The sequence below is a fragment of the Scyliorhinus torazame genome, chromosome 9 (genome assembly GCF_047496885.1).
Source record: "Scyliorhinus torazame isolate Kashiwa2021f chromosome 9, sScyTor2.1, whole genome shotgun sequence".
NCBI classification, from domain to species: Eukaryota; Metazoa; Chordata; class Chondrichthyes; order Carcharhiniformes; family Scyliorhinidae; genus Scyliorhinus; species Scyliorhinus torazame.
Window position 1 is genome coordinate 264,725,622 of NC_092715.1, and position 23,027 is coordinate 264,748,648.

At 51.4% G+C, this 23,027-nt stretch overlaps 1 protein-coding gene across 4 annotated transcripts in view; it reads right to left on the bottom strand.

The window, feature by feature from the left end:
• The window catches only part of mamdc2a (MAM domain containing 2a), a 154,566-nt gene that overhangs the window by 30,452 nt on the left and 101,087 nt on the right, over positions 1 to 23,027 (bottom strand). For all 4 annotated transcript variants that reach the window (XM_072517392.1, XM_072517391.1, XM_072517393.1 and 1 more), the window contains exons 7-9: positions 19,868 to 19,961; positions 15,465 to 15,611; positions 3,085 to 3,347 (exon numbers count right to left, since the gene is read on the bottom strand). In XM_072517392.1, coding sequence (XP_072373493.1) covers positions 3,085 to 3,347; positions 15,465 to 15,611; positions 19,868 to 19,961 — 504 coding nt within the window. The remainder of the gene's footprint in view (positions 1 to 3,084; positions 3,348 to 15,464; positions 15,612 to 19,867; positions 19,962 to 23,027) is intronic.

Genomic DNA, 23,027 nt, shown 5'->3' on the forward strand with positions numbered 1-23,027 from the left:
AATCACCCTCGAGGGGCAAGGTCTAAAATGTTTCTCCCTCTCTTAGTCCAACTTCACTGAGCTATCAGATTCAGCAGTTACTTCAGTAATTAGTGGGCGGCACGGTAGCACAGTGGTTAACACTGTTGCTTCACAGCTCCAGGGTCCCAGGTTCGATTCCCGGCTTGGGTCACTGCCTGTGCGGAGTCTGCACATCCTCCCCGCGTCTGCGTGGGTTTCCTCCGGGTGCTCCAGTTTCCTCCCACAGTCCGAAGATGTGCAGGTTAGGTGGATTGGCCGCGCTAAATTGCCCTTAGTGTCCAAAATGGTTAGGTGGGAATGTGGAGATAGGGTGGGGGTGTGGGCTTGGGTAGGGTGCTCTTTCCAAGGGCCGGTGCGGGCTCGATGGACCTCCTTCTGCACTGTAAATTCTATGATCTATGATACTTTATGTTAGGTTCTGTCATTAAGATATCATTGTTTAAACGTTATGTCAATGTTGATGAAAGTAGTTTTCCATACATAAATGAATGGAGCTGGTGTGACGATGCACACATTTAATTTGCTCAGATATTAAACCTGCGATTGAGTCTGAACCCAAAGAAAATCTAATTAATGTCAAAAAGAGTGGTTTGTGCAGTGAAACTGTCAACTGCTCAATGTGTTTGATGGTTTAATTTAAACAGATATGCTGGAGTGTTTACAACCATGTTCACAACAGACTGGAGATTCTGCCTGGGTGTAAAATCTTGGCAGTCTTATGTTTCCGGAACAGGACGAACAAACTGCATTCACTGTCAATCTAATGGCGAATAATTGCGAAACCTCTAAATGAGAACAAATCTGACCAAAATTTAAAAAAAAAAACATGCTTAAAAAACACAGGAAAAAATGAGTACGAAAAATAGTTTCAATGTAAAGTTACTGGGAAGTGGTTTTTGTGAATATTACCTCCCACACAGCCAATCTAATGATGCTTTTGATGTTACTGTATTTACATAACTGTGGGTACAATATTTTAAACAATCTTAAATACTTTTTTGTTGCAAATGGCCTGACATACACAGTTTCTGACTCTAAAAGAAAGATGTGCATTTATATAACGCCTTTTACAGCCCCAGGACTTTCCAGAGCACTTCAGGGCCAGTGAAGTACTTTTTGAAGTGTGCCCACTGTTGCAATGTAGCAGATGTAGCAGCCAATCTGAGCACAGCAGGACTCCACAAACAGCAACGTGATAATGACCCGATAATCTCCCACTTTGGTGATAGTCAGAGACCCCTCCCACCCAGGCTTTGCCTTCTTCCAGACCCTTCCATCGGGCAGAAGGCACATCCAGACATAGGAATAGCTTCTTCCCTACAGCTAGTAGACTCCTCAACGACTCCCCCTCGGACTGATCTGTTCCCTGTAAGAACACTATTCACGACGCCCTATGCTGCTCTTGCTCATGTATTTGCTTTGTTTGGCCCTTGTTCCGCACTATAACCAATCACTATTTGTTGATGTACCATTTGTCAATGTTCTCTGTCGATTATTCTTTTTGTCTACTATGTACGTAATGTGTACGTTCCCTTGGCTGCAGAAAAATGCTTATCGCTGTAATTTTGGTACATGTGACAATAAATCAATCAATCAATCAATCAATACTGGTTAAAGGATAAATATTGGACAGAACTCCTCTGCAGGTCGATGAAGAAGCACCAAGGGACCTTTGACACCCACCCGAGGGGGAGACAGGGCCTTGCTTTAATGTCTTATACAAAAGGCGACACCTCCGGCAGTGCAGCACTCCCTCGGCGCTGCATTTGAAGTTTCAGCCTGGATTTTGTCTCCACTCAAATCTCTGGAGTGGGACCTGAACCCACAACAAGTTCTGACTCTGAGCTGCTACCCACTGAGCAACATCTTACACTGCAGTGTAGCTCACTGACACAATCTACTGAATGAATGGAGACTGATTAACAACAGGTCAGCAGAAAAAACTATCACATCTGGCCAGTTGGGGTCCAGGTAAAGAGCATGGTGACTTTGTCCTGGATGGTGTCGAGCTTCTGGAGTTTAGGAATATAGAAAGTCAGAGAGATCTGGGGGTGCAGGTCCACAGATCTTTGAAAGTGGCAACACAAGTGGACAAGGTCGTCAAGAAAGCATATGGAATGTTTGCCTTCATTGGACGGGGCATCGAGTTCTGGTTGCCACACTACCAGAAGGATGTGGAGGCTTTGGAAAGGGTGCAGAGGAGGTTTACCAGGATGTTGCCTGGTCTGGAGGGTGTTAGCTATGCGGAGAGGCTGAATAGACTTGGACTGTTTTCATTAGAAAGACAGAGGTTGAGGGGCGACCTGATAGAGGTCTACAAGATTGTGAGGGGCATGGATAGAGTGGATGGGCAGGCACTCTTTCCCAGGGTGGAGGGGTCAGTCACCAGGAGGCAGAGGTTTGAGGTCCATGGGGAAAAGTTTAGAGGAGATGTGCGAGGCAGGTTTTTTACACAGAGGGTGAGTGTCTGGAACACGTTGCCAGGGGAGGTTGTGGAAGCAGATACATTAACAGCGTTCAAAAGGCATCTTGACAAACACATGGACAGGACGGGTATAGAGGGATACGGCACAAGGAAGTGCTGAGGGTTTTCGCAAAGGTTGGTATCATGACGGGTACAGGCTTGGAGGGCCGAAGGGCCTGTTCCTGTGCTGCATTGTTCTTTGTTCTCTTTGTTCCTGGAGTGTTAGTTGGAGCCTCAGTCATCGAAGTAAGTGGAGAGTATTCCATCACACTCCTGACTTGTGCCTTTTGTATATGGTGGTCAGATTATTATTGTATTTGGGAGGGGGGAACGGCAAAGTCCAGAAATAAAAGCAAAATACGGCGGATGCTGGAAATTTGAGATAAAAACAGAAAGTGCTGAAAAAAAAATTGTGTAACGAACTCGGTTTCTCTCTCCACCGATGTCCTGCTGAATATAAAACAGAAAGTTCTGGAAGGAAGATAAATCCATTGCCTCCTTTTGCATTTTCCAGCAGAAAGCACCGAACAGGTAATTAGGAGTAGGAACCCCGATTAATATTTTCCACCCCACAGCCCGGAGGTCACTGGCCCGGTTACCTTTGTGGGCTCCTGCCTGTGATAGTTCACTTCTGCTTGCATCCACATTCCCGTGTGGGATTTGGGGATTGACCAGATCTTTTCTTGCACACGATCCTCTTCGTCGGAGATGTAGACGGCGAGCGCATCCTCGGTGACAAAATGATTCTGGGCGTAAAAGAACTGCAAGCAGTACTGGAGATTGGCGAGTAGAAGAGGGCCGGACAGGCGAGTGACATATGCCTGCTGGTATCCAAACCTCGCGTTGGAAATTAGAAAGCCTCCTGTAAAAAGCCAGAGAGAGAATATCTGGGACTGAAATGAAACTGTAAATGCAAATTGGAATATTGCACACAATTCTGTAAATGCAAATAATTCCCGGAGACAATTTGAAGGGTTTGACTCCGAATCTGGAGATCGTCAGCAACATGAATTTGATTTACGTGGTAAAGGATTAAATAGACACAGGCCATAGGCCCAACGCATCTATGTTAGTGTGCATGCTCCTTAACAGCCTCCTCGCACCTCTCCATCTTCCTCTATCGCCACGGATCCCTGCCAAACGGTTTTCAGGCTGGTAGCACCTCCATTACTGCCACTCTCGTTGTCTATCATGACCCCCCTGCATCTCCCCAGCAGTCCCTGCCGTGAGGCTCCCTCACCTCCCTCCATCCCCGGGCTCCGGGACTTCTAATCCGGGGACAGGTGCTATCCCCAGTCCTGGACACAATTCCCGCTAGTGCTGCTGGGACTGCCAAGGTGCCAGCCAATCCGCGTTAGCTGGGAGCTCTCCGAGGTGGGACTACCTGCCGATTGAGGGCAGAATTCTTGCCCCCAGCCAATTAATAAATGGCTGTGGAGCTGCCAGCCTTTGCGGGCATGTGTTCCCTGCTGAGCATTTGGACGAGGAGGGAGGAAATCCCACCACCGGTAAAACATCTCCCATTCCTCCGACTTTTTCACCCTCATTTCCAGCTTCCATTCATTGCACCTACGCTATTCACCTCGACCACTCCCTGTGGTAGTGAGTCCCACATTCTCAACACTCTCTGGGTAAAGAGGTTTCTCATGAATTCCCTACTGGATTTATTAGTGACTTTATATTGATGCCCTTTAGTTCATAGATTATCATAGAATTTACAGTGCAGAAGGAGGCCATTCGGCCCATCGAGTCCGCACCGGCTCTTGGAAAAAGCACCCTACCCAAGGTCAAGACCTCCACGCTATCCCCATAACCCAGTAACCCCACCCATCACTAAGGGCAATTTTGGACACTAAGGGCAATTTATCATGGCCAATCCACCTAACCTGCACATCTTTGGACTGTGGGAGGAAACCGGAGCTCCCGGAGGAAACCCACGCAGACACGGGGAGGATGTGCAGACTCCGCACAGACAGTGACCCAAGCCGGAATCGAACCTGGGACCCTGGCGCTGTGAAGCAATTGTGCTATCCACAATGCTACCGTGTTGCCCAAAAATGCTACCGTGCTGCCAGTTGTGGAGTTCAAATAATTGTTCAAACTGGGTGAAGGAGTTGAAGAATGACATTGATGTGAAAAAGTGTATTTCATATCGGACTAAAAGGTCAGCACAGAAACAGGTCACCATAGAAACAGGTCGCCACAGAAACAGGTCGCCACAGAAACAGGTCGCCACAGAAACAGGTCGCCACAGAATTCCTCGCTGCAATTTCCAAATTTGGGTTGAATAAATTAAAAATATTAATGTGTTAAATCTCCTCTTTCTTCTGGCCGATGTAGATATGGAGCAACAATTGGACGTTCACGCGGTTAAGTCAGATAATAGTGTCAGGAATAATGGTGTGCACCGCGGTGATGCCTCCTTTGTATTTGTGAATTGGACGTTGAGTGGCTCGATGTTCCACTGTCTGTTCCGGATGACCACATTCGCAAACATTCTCCATTTGTTCCCCAGGCATCCATACTTGCCCAGGTTTTGTGAGGATGTGGTTCTGGGTTGTCGGCTGTGAGCTTTGTGGAGCATCGAAGATCGGGATCTTCGGTGTTGGGTCTTTCACAAAGTGCTCGTGATTTCTGGAGGAACCCACTCAGCTTTCTGAACATCAGCAGGGTTGAATTTGCCTTGTCTCCGGATAATGACGTGGGTACAAATGTGCTTGGGTGACTTTAATGAATGAATGGGCACAATTCTAACCTATCAGACCAGGCGGAAATGCCGTGGGATTGGGTATATCGAACATAAGAAATAGGAACAGGAGTAGGCCGTTCGGCCCCTCGAGCCTGCTCCTCCATTCGAGAAAATCATGGATGGTCTGATCTTGGCCTGAACCCCACTTTTCTGCCTGTTCCTTATAATCCTTTGACTCCCTTGTCAATCAAAAATCTGTCTATCGACTTCCGGTTGCGGCTATGCAGAGCAAAGTCGCACGTCCGGCAGCTCCCGCTAGAAACTGACTTTTGGGCTCTTAGAGCCCGTAACGGCGCTTGCTCGACGTTTCCCGGTGTGGGAAGGAGATAGCAACATTCTCCCAATAGTGTATGGCTTGGACCAGGAGCGGAGCGACCAAAAAGTGGCAGTGAAGCAAAAGAAGGTGCGAGGGAGGAAGACCAAGATGGCGGCGGGTGGAGACCAGGCAGCGTGGATGAAGTGGGCGCAGGAGCAGCAGGAGTTTCTTCAGTGCTGCTTTAGGGAGCTGTAAGCGGATCTGCTGGAGCCGATGAAGGCGTCAATCGATAAGCTGCTGGAGACCCAGACGGCCCAAGGGGCGGCGATTCGGGAGGTCCGGCAAAAGGTCTCTGAGAACGAAGATGAGATCCTAGGCCTAGCAGTGAAGGTGGAGGCGCACGAGGCGCTCCATAAAAAATGGCAGGAGAGGTTCGAGGAGATGGAGAACCGGTCGAGGTGGAAGAATCTGCGGATCCTGGGCCTCCCGGAGGGATTGGAGGGGTCGGACGTGGGGGCCTACGTGGTCACCATGCTGAATTCGCTGATGGGAGCGGGGTCCTTCCAGGGGCCCCTGGAGCTGGAGGGGGCCCACCGAGTACTGGCGAGGAGGCCCAAGCCCAGCGAGCCGCCACGGGCGGGGCTGGTGCGGTTCCGCCGGTTTGCTGATCGGGAGTGCGTGCCAAGGTGGGCCAAGAAGGAGCGGAGCAGCAGGTGGGAGAACGCGGAGGTCCGGATCTACCAGGATTGGAGCGCGGAGATGGCGAAGAAGAGGGCCGGGTACAATCGTGCGAAGGCGGTGCTGCACAGGAGGGGGGTGAAGTTCAGCATGCTGCAGCCGGCGCGACTGTGGGTCACCTAGAAGGACCAACATCATTATTTTGAGTCCCCGGAGGAGGCATGGGCCTTTGTTCAGGCTGAAAAATTGGACTTGGACTGAGGGTCAGGGGGCCGCGGTGAAGGGATGGTTGGGGATTGTTGTGTTGTATTTTGATGGGGGTTCTTTGTTCATTGTTGGTTCTTTGTTTTTCGGGGGTTGGTTGGGCACTGTTTCGGTTGGGTCCGCCGGGTGGGCTCATGGAGGGCCACACTGAGAGGGGTCGGGTCGAGAGAGTGGCGGGAGTGGCCGGGGTCAGCAGGAGTTGGCAGACTTACGGGAGTGCAATGGGGGGAGCAATGCAGCTAGGGGTGGACTTAGTTGCTGCTGGAATGGCCAAGGGGGAGCTGGAGTCTGTAGAGGAGGTTTGGGCGGGGGTCTGCCGCTGTGGGGAACGGGCCGTGCGGGGGGCGCGGGAACGTGACTGGCCTAGGCGGGGATATGGCTAGTCAGCGGGGGAGAGGGGTGGCTAGCCCCCGATCCGGCTGATAACCTGGAACGTAAGGGGACTGAACGGGCCGGTCAAACGGGCCCGTGTGTTCGCGCACCTGAAGAGGTTGAAAGCGGATGTGGCCATGCTTCAGGAGACGCGCCGGAGGGTGGCGGATCAGGTAAGGTCGAGAAAGGGGTGGGTAGGCCAGGTGTTTCATTCGGGGTTGGATTCAAAAAATTGGGGGGTGGCGATCTTGGTGGGGAAGAGAGTGTCGTTCGAGGCGTCGAGCATTGTGGCAGACAATGGCGGTAGGTATGTGATGGTAAGTGGCAAGCTGCAGGGGGAGCGGGTGGTGTTGGTCAATGTATATGCCCTGAATTGGGACGATGCGGGCTTCATGCGGCGTGTGCTGGGCCGGATTCCGGACCTGGAGACAGGGGGCCTGATAATGGGGGTGGATTTCAATACGGTGCTGGACCCGGCGCTAGATCGCTCCAGGTCTAGGACGGGTAGGAGGCCGGCGGCGGCCAAGGTACTGAGGGGGTTCATGGACCAGATGGGAGGGGTGGACCCATGGAGGTTTGCGAGGCCAGGGGCCAGGGAATTCTCATTCTTCTCCCATGTCCACAAGGCCTATTCCCGGATTGACTTCTTTGTTACGAGTAGGGCGCTGATTCCGAGAGTGGAAGATACGGAGTACTCGGCGATAGCCATTTCTGATCATACTCCGCATTGGGTAGACCTCGAGCTAGGGGAGGAGAGGGACCAGCGCCCGCTGTGGCGCTTAGAGGTGGGGTTGCTGGCGGACGAGGGAGGTGAGCGGGCGGGTCAGAGGGTGCAGAGAAAGGTACCTGGAGGCTAATGACAACGCGGAGGTCCAAGTGGGGTGGTCTGGGAGGCGCTGAAGGCGGTGGTCAGGGAAGAGCTGATCTCCATTAGGGCCCATAAGGAGAGGAGGGAGAAGAGAGAGGGAGAGGCTGGTGGGGGAGATGGTGAGGGTGGACAGGAGGTACGCGGAGGTCCCGGAGGATGGATTGCTTAGGGAGCGGCGTAGCCTCCAGGCTGAGTTCGATTTGTTGACCACCAGGAAGGCGGAGGCGCAGTGGAGGAAGGTGCAGGGGGCGGTATATGAATATGGAGAAAAGGCGAGCCGGATGCTGGCGCACCAGCTTCGGAAGCGAGAGGCAGCTAGGGAGATCGGGGGAGTTAAGGATGGGGGAGGGAGCATGGTGCGAAGTGGGGTGGGTCTCAATGGGGTCTTCAGGGACTTCTACGAGGCACTGTATCGGTCCAAGCCTCCACTGGAGGAGGGAGGGATGGGTCGCTTTCTGGACAGGTTGAGATTCCAGAAGGTGGAGGAGGGGCAGGTGACGGGGCTGGGGGCGTTGGTTGGGTTGGAGGAGTTGGTCAAAGGGCTAGGAAGCATGCAGGCGGGGAAGACACCGGGGCCAGATGGGTTCCCGGTCGAATTTTATAAGAAGTATGCGGACCTGCTGGGCCCTCTGTTGGTAAGGACCTTTAACGAGGCAAGGAAGGAGGGGCTCTGCCCCCGACGATGTCTCGGGCGCTGATCTCCTTGATCCTGAAGCGGGACAAGGATCCCCTACAATGTGGATCATACAAGCCGATCTCACTCTTAAATGTAGACGCAAAGTTGTTGGCAAAGATTTTAGCCACGAGGATAGAGGGCTGTGTGCCGCAAGTCATTCACGAGGATCAGACGGGGTTCGTGAGAGGGAGACAGCTGAATACGAATGTACGGAGGCTCTTGAATGTTATAATGATGCCGGCGGTGGAAGGGGAGGCGGAGATAGTGGCGGCGATGGATGCGGAGAAGGCCTTTGATAGGGTAGAGCGGGGGTACCTGTGGGAGGTGCTGAAAAGGTTCGGGTTTGGGGAGGGGTTTGTCAGGTGGGTTAACTTGCTGTGAGGCCCCGGTGGCATCTGTGGCCATGAACAGAAGGAGGTCAGAGTATTTTCGGTTACACTGGCGATTGAACCCCTGGCTATGGCACTGAGGGAATCGAGGAACTGGAGGGGGTTGGTGCGGGGTGGGGAGGAGCATAGGGTGTCGCCTATGCGGACGACTTGCTGCTGCATGTGGCGGACCCGGTGGGGGGAATGCCGGAGGTAATGAGGATCCTCAGGGAGTTCGGGGATTTCTCAGGGTACAAGCTCAACATGGGGAAGAACGAGTTGTTCGTAGTTCACCCAGGGGACCAGGAGAGGGGAATTGGTGAGCTCCCACTAAAAAGGGCGGAGAGAAGTTTCACGTACCTGGGGGTCCAGGTGGCTAGGAGTTAGGGGGCCCTGCATAAGTTTAACTTCACGAGACTGGTGGAGCAAATGGAGGAGGAGTTTAAGAGGTGGGACGTGCTGCCACTCTCCCTGGCGGGTAGGGTGCAGTCAGTTAAAATGACGGTGCTCCCGAGATTTCTGTTCCTGTTCCAGTGCCTCCCCATCCTGATCCCCAAGGCCTTCTTCAGGCGGGTTAATAGGAGCATTATGGGGTTTCTGTGAAGGGTGTTCCAGGAGCGGTGCAGGGATAGGGGGGGGTTGGTGCTGCCTAACCTCTGTGGGTATTATTGGGCCTCCAACGTGGCGATGGTGCGTAAGTGGGTGATGGAGGGGGATGGGGCAGCATGGAAGAGGCTGGAGATGGCGTCCTGTGTGGGCACGAGCCTGGAGGCGCTGGTGACGGCGCCGCTGCCGCTTCCTCCAATGAGGTATACCACGAGCCCGGTGGTGGCGGCCACCCTCAAGATTTGGGGGCAATGGAGACATCACAGGGAGGAGGTGGGGGCCTCGGTGTGGTCCCCAATTCGGGGGAACCACCGGTTTGTCCCGGGGAGGATGGACAGAGGGTTCCTGAGCTGGCACAGGGCAGGTATTAGAAGGATGGGGGACCTGTTTGTGGACGGGAAGTTGGTGAGCCTGGGTGAGCTGGAGGAGAAGTTTGGGCTCCCCAGGGGAACACATTCAGATATATGCAGGTAAGGGCGTTTGTTCCGCGGCAGGTGGTGGAGTTCCCACTGCTGTCGCCATGCGGGGTCCAGGACCGGGTGCTGTCAGGGGTGTGGGTTGGAGAGGGGAGGATCTCGGCAACGTATCAGGTGATGCAGGAGGAGGAGGCCTCGGTGGAGGAGGAGTTTGGTGAGGAGATTGACGAGGGGACGTGGGCGGATGCCCTGGGGAGAGTGAACTCTTCCTCCTCTTGCGCGAGGCTCAGCCTCATACAATTCAAGGTGCTGCATAGGGCTCACATGACCGGGGCAAGGATGAGCCGGTTCTTTGGGTGCGAGGACAGGTGTGTTAGGTGCTCAGGGAGCCCAGCAAACCACACCAACATGTTCTGGGCGTGCCCAGCGCTGGAGGACTTTTGGAAGGGCGTAGCGAGGGACGGTGTCGAGGGTGGTAGGTTCCAGGGTCAAGCCGGGCTGGGGGCTCGCAATATTTGGGGTGGCAGAGGAGCCGGGAGTGCAGGGGGCGAAAGAGGCCGGAATTCTGGCCTTTGCGACCCTGGTAGCCCGGCGAAGGATTCTTCTTCAGTGAAGGATGCGAGGCCCCCAAGCGTGGAATCCTGGATCAGCGATGTGGCGGGGTTTATTAAATTGGAGAGGGTGAAATTTGCCTTAAGGGGATCGGTGCAAGGGTTCTTCAGGCGGTGGCAACCGTTCCTAGACTTCCTGGCAGAACGTTAGAAGATATGGGGGGGGGCTGGCAAGATTCTTGAGTGGGCTTGTATATTTGCTTTTGTGTTGATGAAGGCTGTTAATTTATTATTTATGTATACCGGTGGGGGGTGGGGGGGGGGGGGGGGTGTTCTTTTCTTTCTGTATTTTGTTGTTGATATTTTGTGAACATTTTTTTTTTTTTTAAATAAAAAAAATCTGTCCATCTCAACCTTGAATGCTAAAGACCTCCTGAGAGAAGAAATTCCTCCGGCATCTTAAACGGAGATCCCTTATTCTGAAACTATGTCCCTGGTTCCGCATTCTCCCATCTGGTTAAACGCTCCCTCAGTATCCACCCTATCAAGTACATAGAACATACAGTGCAGAAGGAGGCCATTCGGCCCAGCGAGTCTGCGTCGACCCACTTAAGCCCTCACTTCCACCCTATCCCCGTAACCCAATAACCCCTCCGAACCTTTTTGGTCACTAAGGGCAATTTAACACGGCCAATCCACCTAACCGGCACGTCTTTGGACTGTGGGAGGAAACCGGAGCACCCGGAGGAAACCCACGCAGACACGGGGAGAACGTGCAGACTCCGCACAGACAGTGACCCAGCGGGGAATCGAACCCGGGACCCTGGCGCTGTGAAGCCACAGTGCTAACCACTGTGCTACCGTGCTGCCCTTTACATGTTTCGATGAGATCACCTCTAAACTCTGGAGTGGAGGACCGACCTGTTCAACTTCACCTCATGGGATTATCCCAGGGATCGGCCTAGAGAACATTCTCTGAACTGCCTCCAATACAAGTATAATCTTCCTGAGGTAAGGAGACTAGTCTTACATCGCACTCAATACCGACTTCAAATGAGTCGGGACAGAAAGTGAAAGCAGTGTTGCCCCAATCCCATCAGTGTCCTGGGTGAACAGGTTAGATTAAAATGTCCTCTGGCAGTTATATCTTAGTGACAGGTCAATTCACCATCTTTCCAATGCTTTTCGTACAGAAGCTGGGCGGCACGGTGGCTCAGTGGTTAGCACTGCTGCCTCACAGCGCCAGGGACCCCAGGTTCGATTCCGGCCTCGGGTGACTGTCTGTGTGGAGTTTGCACGTTCTCTCCATGTCTGTGTGGGTTTCCTCCGGTTTCCTCCCACAGTCCAGCGATGTGCGGGTTAGGTGGATTGGCCATGATAAATTGTCCCGAGGCGTCCAAAACTTAGTGAGTTCCACATTCTCACCATTCTCGGGTAAACAGACGATTTGATGGGAAATTAATGATCCATCTACAGTAAGCTGCTTGTGGCATATTCTAGGAGTTAGCATGGGAATCACAATTTTACTTTTCACAAAAGCTATGTCTCCTCGCTGGAATCCCTATTTTCTGGCTCGATCTCCAACTTCTTCAATCCCCAAATCCTCACCTAATCCCAGCTGCCTAAGCAGGTTACATTTACTGAAGACTGATAGTCTGGGGGAAGTTTTCGATCATAAGTCGCAAGCATTAAACTGATTGCAAGTCACACAGAAGTATTACCAGATGGATTTCGGATCACAGAAACACATCTGCCTCTCTGAGATAAACAATGAAAAAAAATCTAGGATGTTGGACCCATCGCAACAGTGAGGAGAACAGCAGAAAATTCCGGAACCCGTGGTGGAAGCGGAGACGATCACAGGCTTTGAAAGAAAATGAGATGGGAACTTGCGGGAAATAAACTTGCACAGGGTAAAGCAGGGAAATGGAACTGGAGTATATTCACGTGAGCTGCCATGGACGCAATGGGCTGAATGGCCGTCATGAATCCTGAGACTGGATTCTACGCCAAGGGCAAGCACCCCCCCCCCCCTCCCCCCCCCGTGTCACAGCGTAAATGTTGGGGGAAAGCCCACTCTTGGTCAGTTAAACCCACTTCAATCCTTTGGCTAACGGGCTAATTATTATAAGGTGAGACTTCCGGCCCTCTCCAGGAGGAGGCCCCATCTCATTGGCTTGTCGGCCAATCAGAGGGCGGCAGTGCTGCTGTACCGGCAGCACCACAGGGTGCGGTGGCCACTGCCGGTACTGCAGGAGAGGGAGATGGAGAGTAAACATGGATGCCCGGACCCCAGGCAATTCTGGGATATCGGCGGGGCTTAAGCTGGTTGAGGGAGGTGGGGGTTGGTAGAGGGTTGTGAAAGATGGGCGCAGGCAGGGAGAACTGTGGGGGCGGTGGCTCTGATTGTTACCAGGGGCCCAGAATAGTGGCAGACCAACCCCCCGCCGACACTTTTTACTGACCAGTAGCTCGCAGGATTAAACCTGCCAGGCGACATATTGGGCGCAGGCATAGCGTGGCCAGTGAAAGCCGGGAGACCCCCCCAGCTTCCGGGATCTACCCAGCCCACAACACCTGGCGGGATTCAACGCAATCTCGCGAGACGTTGCAAGGGAATCCCGCCCACAATGGGCAGGATCAGTTTTTGGCAAATCTTCTCGGAGATCGGGACGAATTTAAAAATGTCGTCCCGATCGCTCGCTACATTGGGGAATTCTGGCGAGCGGAGCTCCCCATTGTAAAAAACGGGGACATGTGCGAGCTCGGCCGCCCGTTCCCCGTTTAGGCCCCATATTAAAAGTGAGTCGAGTTGAATAGCGATGTGTTTCTCAGTACTGCGAGTGTTGGGGAAACAGGCAGCTAAACCCGCTCGCTCGGCGACTTTTGATCCCCTTTGGGAAGATCCCGCCCAGAGTCTCTATTTAATTTTGTCATTTTCTCAGCTGCTTTGAAAATCACCTGCTCCAGGCGCCACTCAAACCAGTCACTAGATGTTGGGGCAAAGCAACCAAGACTGACTTGCATGCTGACTATTGTCCCCTCAACAACAACTACTTTAATTTATGCAGCGCCTTTAAACGTCATCACAAGATCCTGCTCAGGAACATTATCACACCGAATTTGACGCTCGGCCACATGTGGAGGTTCTAGGATAACTGACTACAAACCAAAGAGGTAGGATTTAAGGAACATTTTAAAGGGAGGAAAGAGAGACGGCGAGGTTTAAGGATGGAATTCCAGGGCTTGGGGCCCAGGGCAGCTGAAGGTACGGCCAAGAGCGGGAGTAACAGGAGCTGGAAATGCACAAGAGAATCAGAACTGGTGGAACGCAGAGACCTGGGAGGGTGGGTTGTGGAGCTGGAGGCGATGTCTGAGAAAGGCAGGGAGTGAGACGGTGGATTTGGAAAGAAGGTCGAGAGTTTCAAATTCGAGGCGTTACCGGACCTGGAGGCAATGTCAGTCAGCAAGGGCTGATGGGTGAACAAGGCTTGGTGTAAATTAGGATTTAGGTAGTAAACGTGAGGATGAGCTGAAGCTTACGGCGAATTGGAATTGTTACGGCTACGAGGATGTAATAATAATTTTTATTGTCACAAGTAGGCTTACATTAACACCGCAATGAAGTTACCGTGAAAATCCCCTAGTCGCCACATTCCAGCGCCTGTTCGGGTACACAGAGGGAGAATTCAGAATGTCCAAATTACCTAACAAGCACGTCTTTCGGGACTTGTGGGAGGAAACCGGAGCACCCGGAGGAAACCCACGCAGACACAGGGAGAACGTGCAGACTCCGCACAGACAGTGACCCAGGCCGGGAATCGAACCCGGGACCCTGGCGCTGTGAAGCAACGGTGCTAACCACTGTGCTACCGTGCCGCCACCCAATTTCTTTTTTCCTCAATTAAGTGGCAATTTAGTGCGGCCGATCAACCTACCCAGCACATATATTTAGTGTCCAATGATAAGATCCAAAACCTGCCATGTAGGAAATTGAGGTCACAAACATGTGCCTTATTTGTCTGTGGCACAGCACCTTGGAACGCCGAGCAATAAACTCTCCTCTTCACCGCCTGGGAAAGGGAAACGGAATCTGACAGATCGTGTGCCTGGGGTGAAAAGCAACTGGGCCTCCCTCAACTTAAAATGGGGAAGCTAAACATATCAACTCCATTGCCGGAATGTGAACCGAGACAACAACGTCCTGCATTGATACGGCGCCTTTTTCAATGTCTCAAAGTTCTTTACAGTCAATGAATCGCAGCCACTGTGCTGGGTTTGCACGTTCCGGCCGCCTAGATTTTTCCGACTGGAATTGCTGAAGTGATTCGCACGTAAAGCGAGGGAGAATGAAGTGAGGTGCGAGCCGATTGCTCACAACACTGACTGTGAGAGCCGTGCGTTCCTTCTGTGTCCAATCAAGTGTCAATATTTATTTTGATTTTATGACAGATCTATTAACATATGAATAATTGACCATAATTCGCTGTGAGATATGCAGCGTGTGTTAAATGTATTCAAGGGTCGGAGTTGGTGAACCCGCCAGATTTAAAACTTACGGCCCAGAAGACGAGGAAGGGCCACTCATACGACCCACTCACTGGCCTAGCTTGCCCATCACTGCTCTAAGGTGTGATATGGGCCCATAGCCTTCTGACTCTGAGTTGAGAATGCTACCCAGGGCTATCGTTAGCATAGCTGCATGAGCTTCCAGATGATTCGGCAATATTTAGGGCTCTATTCCCAAAACGACCATGACAGCTGGGCCGTATCCCAACCCAATCCCCCCCAGTTTTTTCGTAAGATCCCCCCACTCCAACTTCCACATGCACAATTATTCGGAGTTTGATTAAGTGAGTATGTTTACTATTAATGCTCACTGTGCTTGATTATTTAGGGAAAACCGTGCCCTATAAAATGATGCAACAACACTTCAGTTAATATGTTATAAGTTTGCAGTGTACCCATAAAGAAATTACCAATTATCTTTCTTTTATAAAGACCACATCCTTCTGACATGTTGAACATCATAACAAAAACCCAATAAAAAAGTTATATAAAAAAATGTTGAACATCATATTAGTTTAATCCTAACGACTGCAGCCCTTCCCTGGACACCCGGAGAATAAGATGACCACCACATGATTTACCACACAGATGCAACTTCATTCTTACCTTCTCCGCTTGTGTGGTCTCCAAATCGGAACGCATTGGCTTTTCGAACCAGTCTCGTCCACTTGGTACCATCATTATGGCTTTGGGAATAATTGCAGAGGCCCTGGTCGAAGTCACAATTCGCCACAGATGGGTCAAAGACGAGTTCTTTATTTCAACAAAGACAGAAAATGCCGTTTCTAACCGGGCAATTGTGAGCGTAAAGCAGGATGGGGTGACTGGGATGGGCATCATTCGAACACTACTCAGACACAGCTAAACCTGCCACCAAGACTGGGTGAAATCCATCAGTGCTTCTAGTATGGGCCACATCACATTGATAGCTTCAGAACTCACTTGAGTATTTATTGGGAGCAAGAGATGATCGATATAGACTTATGCCAATATGGAGTTTGACAAAAGCGCCGACTTTAACCCCTTCCCCCGCACCAACTTGTGAAAAGGGTGCAGGAGGGTTAGTGGTGTAAAGCAGAGGTAGTGCCCGCCGCCCCCCCCCCCCCCCTTCCCATCATCGTTATCCTTGTGGTGATATACATCACTGTAAGTACACAAAGGGTTACTGTACATACACTACACCTAGCTAGACACTAGAGGGAGCACCAGAGACATGACACACAGACAGTCAACCAATAGGTCAGTAAGATAGGACACGGCCAATGGGCATTCACGATACACACAGAGGTGACACTACCACAGGAGGGCATTATACCAACCCATATATAAGGACTCAGCACACATGCTCAGTCTCCTTCCAGTGGAGACACTCAGTGTGTACACAGGGTTGATTTGAAACACATCACACCCACCACGTGGATTGTAGTAGACTGGTTCGTCAGTCTGAGTAGCTATAGCAGGATTAACCGTAGAGTCGAATCCAAGTAGGAGAATTGTTAACAGTTTAATAAACGTTTTAAAGCTATCTCCAAGTCTGAACCTTCCTTTGTCAGAGTGCACATCAAGGAAGCAGCTTATGCTACATCAAGAGCATAGCAAAACAATCCTCACACCCACTTGTAAAAGAGTTACAGAAAATTCGAAAATGCTCCTGCACAAAAAGCAAATGGCCGATTCTCAGTTTCGCTCTTCAGAAAAACAAAAATTGCTCCAGGTCAGGACTGAGGTTTTTCTATTTTGTTTACAGATTGCACAATGGGTGTGGGGTTTACATTTGGAGAATTTGGCAAAAAACACAAAAGAAAGAAAAGCTCTACGTTCCCACTGAAGAATGTCACGGCATTCAGCCTGTGCCAGATCTGAAACGGTCAACGGTCAGCGAATGGATTCACACCAATGTCCAGGTCGAGATTTCTAGTCATATGCTTTGCTCAGCCCAGGAAAAAGAAAACTCAACTTGGACAGTAAAACAATTAGCAATTCAGCTTCTACAAAAACACTACTAGCTGATGCTGCACACAGAGGAAAGACTTAACAGCGCACCAATTTCTTCCTTCGCCTGATGTTAACTTGTCCGGAAAAAATGTGCAACATGGGTGTGCACGTTTATCGCACTGCACTTAAAATAGATTCTAAATGCAATAACAGTCATCAGTCTTGGTGAGGCAATTGGACAGTAAAGAATGCAATTAAAATGGGCAAGAATACTGAGTGTACTTAATGGTAACAATCCTGTTGCCAGTGAGATCATTTGCAGGAACAGGTTCAAACGGAGAATGATTTCACTGCTATTTGCAATACAGTTAAGCCTTGGATTGCCAAGTCTGGTCGTACTGCACTTTGCAAGGTTTCATCGCAAGATCTCCCATTTCCAAACAGTTGCCATGGGTAACCCATGCATGTGCACCCTTCTCATTCCAACTGGGAAGCAAACAATTCGCTCTCGGATTCTTGATTGACTATCGAGCGGCCTTTATTCTTGCCCTCAAAAGCCCAACATTTTTATAACTAGTAATCAAAAACCTTCTAAGATTTAAAAAAAAGATTTAATACGCTCATGAGATCTTTCTCCTTTCGACAGATCAATCCCCGGAGATTCCGAGACAATGCTGGAAGAACTGGCGACTCCTGATCGAGTTACTGCGATAGACACTGTGTCATAATATACACCAGTATATCGTGGTGCAGACACACACTGATGGACACACAGTGGGACCAATCAACACACACAACACCGCAGCCAACCACCAGTGAGAGCACACGTACTATAAAGACAGGGGGCATCAGAGTTCCCGCTCATTTGAGTAGCAGCTAGCTAGGAGAACAGAGCTCACAGCCTGCAACACAGACATTCACCATGTGCTGAGTGCATCAACTGGTTAGGACAAGGCAAAGGTCTTTAGCTGGTACCGTATTTACCCACAGTTCAAGTATGTTTAAATAGTTAACCTTTTAATAAAATAGTGTTGCACTACTTCAAGTGTTGGTGACCTGTATGTGATCCAGAACACCCAACACATCACACTGCACACAGACTTTGAAGCATGCTTTTCCTACCAAAGGCTGTTTTATTTCCCAGCATCGCAGAAAGAATACGTGCTGAGACCGGGGGCGAAGCGAGCGTTAGGCATGCGGGAAAACAGTGTTAAAGGTGACAGCAAGTTTCTTTTACCAAGCACCCCTTTTGTTGAAGAACGTGCTTCTCACAGAGGCGAAAGCTGCGTCAAAAAGGAGGAAGATGGTCAGGAGGGCAATCGCATGCCTGGTGCGTTCCAGTGCGAGGGCACAGAGAGCCATGATGGGGGCAAAATAAGGGGAGAAAGAAGCTGGAGCGAGTAAGGGAGAAGGAAGAGATTTGGGAACAGGACAGACACATGGGACAAGTGGAAGATAAATGCCAGCATAGGTGGTTGAGCTGGATGGACCGTTTCTACATAGTCATTGATGCACGATCAATCACTACTGAAGCGAGATTGTAGTCCAATTGAAGGCTTTAATGAACAAGGAGTTACCCCAGCAGCTCCGGTACAGAATGACTGCTGTGGGTGAAACACAGACTCTTATGCTCCGCCTGCTGGGCGGAACCAGCAGGCAGGTTCCACCACTCAAACTACAGTATAAGGTACATCCCACCTAGGTACCGCGATACCCCTAATATAGCCTACCACAGTCATTTCTCCAGAAGCGTTCGATAGGCAGACTCCAGGCATCATTCTCAGATGACCTGTCTTCGTGTGTGGGGCGAGGCAATGAGCATTGACAGGTTACTGAATTCGAAACGTGTGCGTGGGTTTCCTGTGTGTGCGTGGGTTTCCTCTGTGTGTGCGTGGGTTTCCTCTGTGTGTGCGTGGGTTTCCTCTGTGTGTGCGTGGGTTTCCTCTATGTGTGCGTGGGTTTCCTCCCACAGTCCAAAGCTGTGCAGGTTAGGTGGATTGGCCGTGCTAAATTGTCCCTTAGTGTCCAAAATTTCCCTTAGTGTTGGGTGGGGTTACTGGGTGATGGGGTTAGGGTGGAGGTGTTGACCTTGGGTAGGGTGCTCTTTCCAAGAGCCGGTGCAGACTCGATAGGCCGAATGGCCTCCTTCTGCACTGTAAATTCTTTGAAACAGCGGAAAGAGGGAAAGGGAAGGCCATCACCCTCAGTTAATGCCCACGCCGAGGTGGTTTCCTCCCGAGATCACCAGCAGGGTGGGAAAACATCTGATCCCCAACTGAAGCCTCTCCCTCCAACTCTCTCCAATTGGCAGACTACAGTGAGCTAGTTCAGCAATGCCTAGGGATCAAAGTTGGAATTTTTCCCGTCTTATAGATTCAAGGCTACACCTCGATCGGCAGGGAGAATACATAGTGATAGTGACAGACCTCACCAAGCTCAAGGTAGCCTTCATTGGGTTGAACAGGTAATGTAGGCTGGCCAATCATGGTGCTGTGTTCATACTCTTTAATATTACTGGCGGTCAACAGAGACAGAAAATAAGCAAAATACGCCAGGCGCTGGAATTTGAAACAAGAACAGGGGATGGTGGAAACATTCAGCAGGGAGGGAAAACAGTTAATTCTTCGAGCCCGGTTGGCTCTTCATCAGAACTGAAGAGAAGGAGAATGTGTTGGATATTAAACTGTAAAGATTGCCACAAGATGTAGCAGTTTTAAGAACACGAGATAGGTGGTCTGGTGTGGGAGGGGGCGGGCGTGGTGGGGGGGGGGGGGGGGGGGTGGAGTGTTATTGCATTGAGACAATATGTGTGAAATGTTAATACAAAAAGGTTTAAGGAGGAGACAGGTTGCAGTTTAAAGTTGCTGAACTCAATATTGAGTCCTGCGGGCTGCAACGTGCGTAATCGGAATACGAGATGCTGCTCCTCCAGCTTGCGTTGGACTTCACGCCGGAGCACTGCGCGCCAGGAAAAGCATGCTTCACAGACAGAAAATGCCTTTGTTGGGAGATGAAAAAACACTGGGCTGATTGACAGGTTGTTTGGTTAAAAAGGGGAAAATGGGATGGCTCACCTGTTCTGTTATTGCAGAACTGCGAGGAGAAAGAGATATCATCCAGTGCGGCGTAGCCTCCTTTTGTGCTGCTGAATGCCACTTCAAACACGACCTGCAAAAACCAATAACCATTCAGACAGCCTGGAATAATGTGGCAGAGGAAGTCTCCAACATTAGAAGCACGTTTGTGGTTTGTGTGTTTCGCCCCTATGGTGAAAGCTGGAAATGAGGAATGCCCGCATCAGGAATTGCCTCAAGAGCCGTTATTTGCAGGTGTCTCTATTTCCTGAATCCTCATCCTATGGCAGTAAAAAGGATGAGTCAAGCATTCCTGCCATTGGCTGCAAATCCAGCAGTGATTCCCCTTTCCCTTGCCCTCACCAGGATCGTGCCACGTTCTGGAGCCCTGTCAGTGGAGTGTTTATGTTTGTGTGTGTTGGGTTCCCTGACTCAGAGTTGCGGGGTTATTACGGCACGCAAGAAGGCCATTCAGCCCAGAGTCCGTGCTAGCTCTCTGTGGCGCGGTCCAGTCAGTGCGCGCCATCGCCATCCTGGATTCCTTTTCCGTTGAGGGAGGGATCTCCTGATCCTGGGATCTGCCATGTTGGCAGCCCCCGCACGGGGCGAGGACGCCACGGTGGGGCGGCTGCAGCGCCTTGTAAGATCCCACCCAAATCAGAGTGAGGTTAATGTCCTTCAGTCCCCTGAAGGCAGCCCCTTCGCTCTGGAATCAGCGACTGTTAATTTTGAAATGAATGAAATGAAAATCGCTTCTTGTCACAAGTAGGCTTCAAATGAAGTTACTGTGAAAAGCCCCTAGTCGCCACATTCCGGCGCCTGTTCGGGGAGGCTGGTACGGGAAGTTCTGGTACGGGAGGCTGGTACGGGAACATTTTTGAAGTTCTGCTTGGGATGGAGGCAGTAGGAGAGCTTGGAGCGGTTCGAGGATGAGATGTGGAAAGCCCACACCCCCACCCTATCCCCATAACCCAACCCAACACTAAGGGCAATTTTGGACACTAAGGGCAATTTAGCCTGGCCAATCCACCTAACCTGCACATCTTTGGACTGTGGGAGGAAACCGGAGCACCCGGAGGAAACCCACGCAGACACGGGGAGAACGTGCAGACTCCGCACAGACAGTGACCCAGCGGGGAATCGAACCTGGGACCCTGGAGCTGTGAAGCAATTGTGCTAACCACTGAGCTACCGTGCTGCCCATCCTGTCTCATGGTGGATGGTGTTGGACAGCATTTTGGGATATTCCCCCTTAAAGGTACATGGCAACAGGGGTCATATGATGAAATCTCCAAGAATACGTCAAGCCAGAATTGGCGACCTCAGTTGCAGGCTGACATTGCGAGGAGCCCGGGCAAGGCTGGTGTCCCGCCCGTTGTCGAAGAATTGGGGAATAACGGAAAGTGGCAGCTGAAGTCAAGGCGAAGGTAACTACTCGACATTGTCAGGAGCGTAAAATTCTACGCGACAGGTTGTGAAACACAAAGTGAGGAAGCTTCAGAAGTACTTCATTCTTAGTCCCACTTAGCTCCCAAAGTGAACAAGGAGGTGTGGAAAGAGAAGAAAACAGTACACCAGGAGGAGAGAGCGGAACTAGTTGCATAAATTCACAAATTATTGTTCAGGAAATTGTGCGTTCCATCATAAATCCATATCATCACACAACCAGGCCATTCAGCCCATCTGGTATATGCCATTGTTTATGCTCCATATGAGCTTCCACCTCCCTCTTCAACTCATCCCATCACATATCCTTCTATCCGTATGTTTGTCTGACTTTCCCTTAAAAGCATCGATAGTCACTTGGCAGTACAGAACTTGAATATGACTGAAAGAAAAGCTTGGCAGTTAACAGTTCTCTGGTGCATTCTCCATGGCAACACCTCTATCAGAGTCCACTTGCCAACTAATCAGCACCTTCTTCTCAAACTGTTCTATCCTTTGAAATTTGTTGGGCGGGATTCTCCACCCCCGCGCCGAAGCGGCCGCGCCGTCGTGAACGCCGTCGAGGTTCACGACGGCGCGGAACGGCCCCGGTCCCGACCGATTCAGGCCCTGACAATGGGCCAGGGCCGGGGCCGCGTCATCTACCCGCGCCAGGCATTGTCGCCCGCGTAAAAGCGGCGCCGCATAGATGACGCGGCCGGCGCCGCATAACGAGCGTCATCCGCGCATGCGTGAACGCCGTCCTCTCTACGTCCGTCCCGCAAGAAGATGGGGGACGGATCTTGTGGGGCCACAGAAGGAAGGAGGTCCTCCTTCAGAGAGGACGGCCCGACGATCGGTGGGCACCAATCGCGGGCCACCCCACATTCCAGGTAAAGCCCGGTGCAGGATCCCCCCTCGCCCCCCCACAGGCCGCCCCCCCCCCCCCAGCGTTCACGCACCTCCCGCGCCTGCAGCGACCAGGAGTGGGCGGCGCCGGGGTGAACCCGCCGTTTTGGCCTGGCCGCACGGCCCATCCGGGCCTCAGAATAGCGGGGGCGCCGGAGAATCGCCATTTTGGGTGTCTCGACCGGGCCGTTCTCGCCGCTTGGGAGAATCGCGGGAGGGCGTCGGACCGGCGTCCCCGGAAATCCTGGCGGCCCAGGCGATTCTCCCAACCGGCGTGGGAGTGGAGAATCGCGCCCGTTGTTCTTGTGCGTTGGGTCCTGATGGGTGCAAGGCAAAAAGCTTTGACAGCATGTTTCTTTTTTCAGCAAAACTCAACTGCATCCATGCTATTCCCCTCAATTACTTCTTGTGGGAGTGAGTTCCACATTCTCACCACCCTCTGTGTGAAGTGGTAGCTCCCGAATCTCCTGCTGGACTTGTTGGCGGCTCTCTGTTAACGATGGCCGCTATTTGTAGCCTCCCTCAAAGGATGAAACATCTGCTCTGCGCCCGTCTTAGTAAAACCCCCTGCCGATTGCACCAACATCGATCGGACCACCTCTCAGCCATCTCTTTTCGACAGAAATATGATTCCATTCCAGAAACATTTGCCAGGATATTCCGCCCCCTCCCCCCCCCCCCCAGCAGGTTTTCCAGCCGAGAAGGATGCCCACCATTGGTCACTGGCGGAGTACCGCTGAAGTCAATGGCCTCGCAAACCACGCCCCCGGGAAGCCAGGCGCTGTGGGCTGCATTCGGTGGGAAGGGATTGAAAATCCTGGCCATG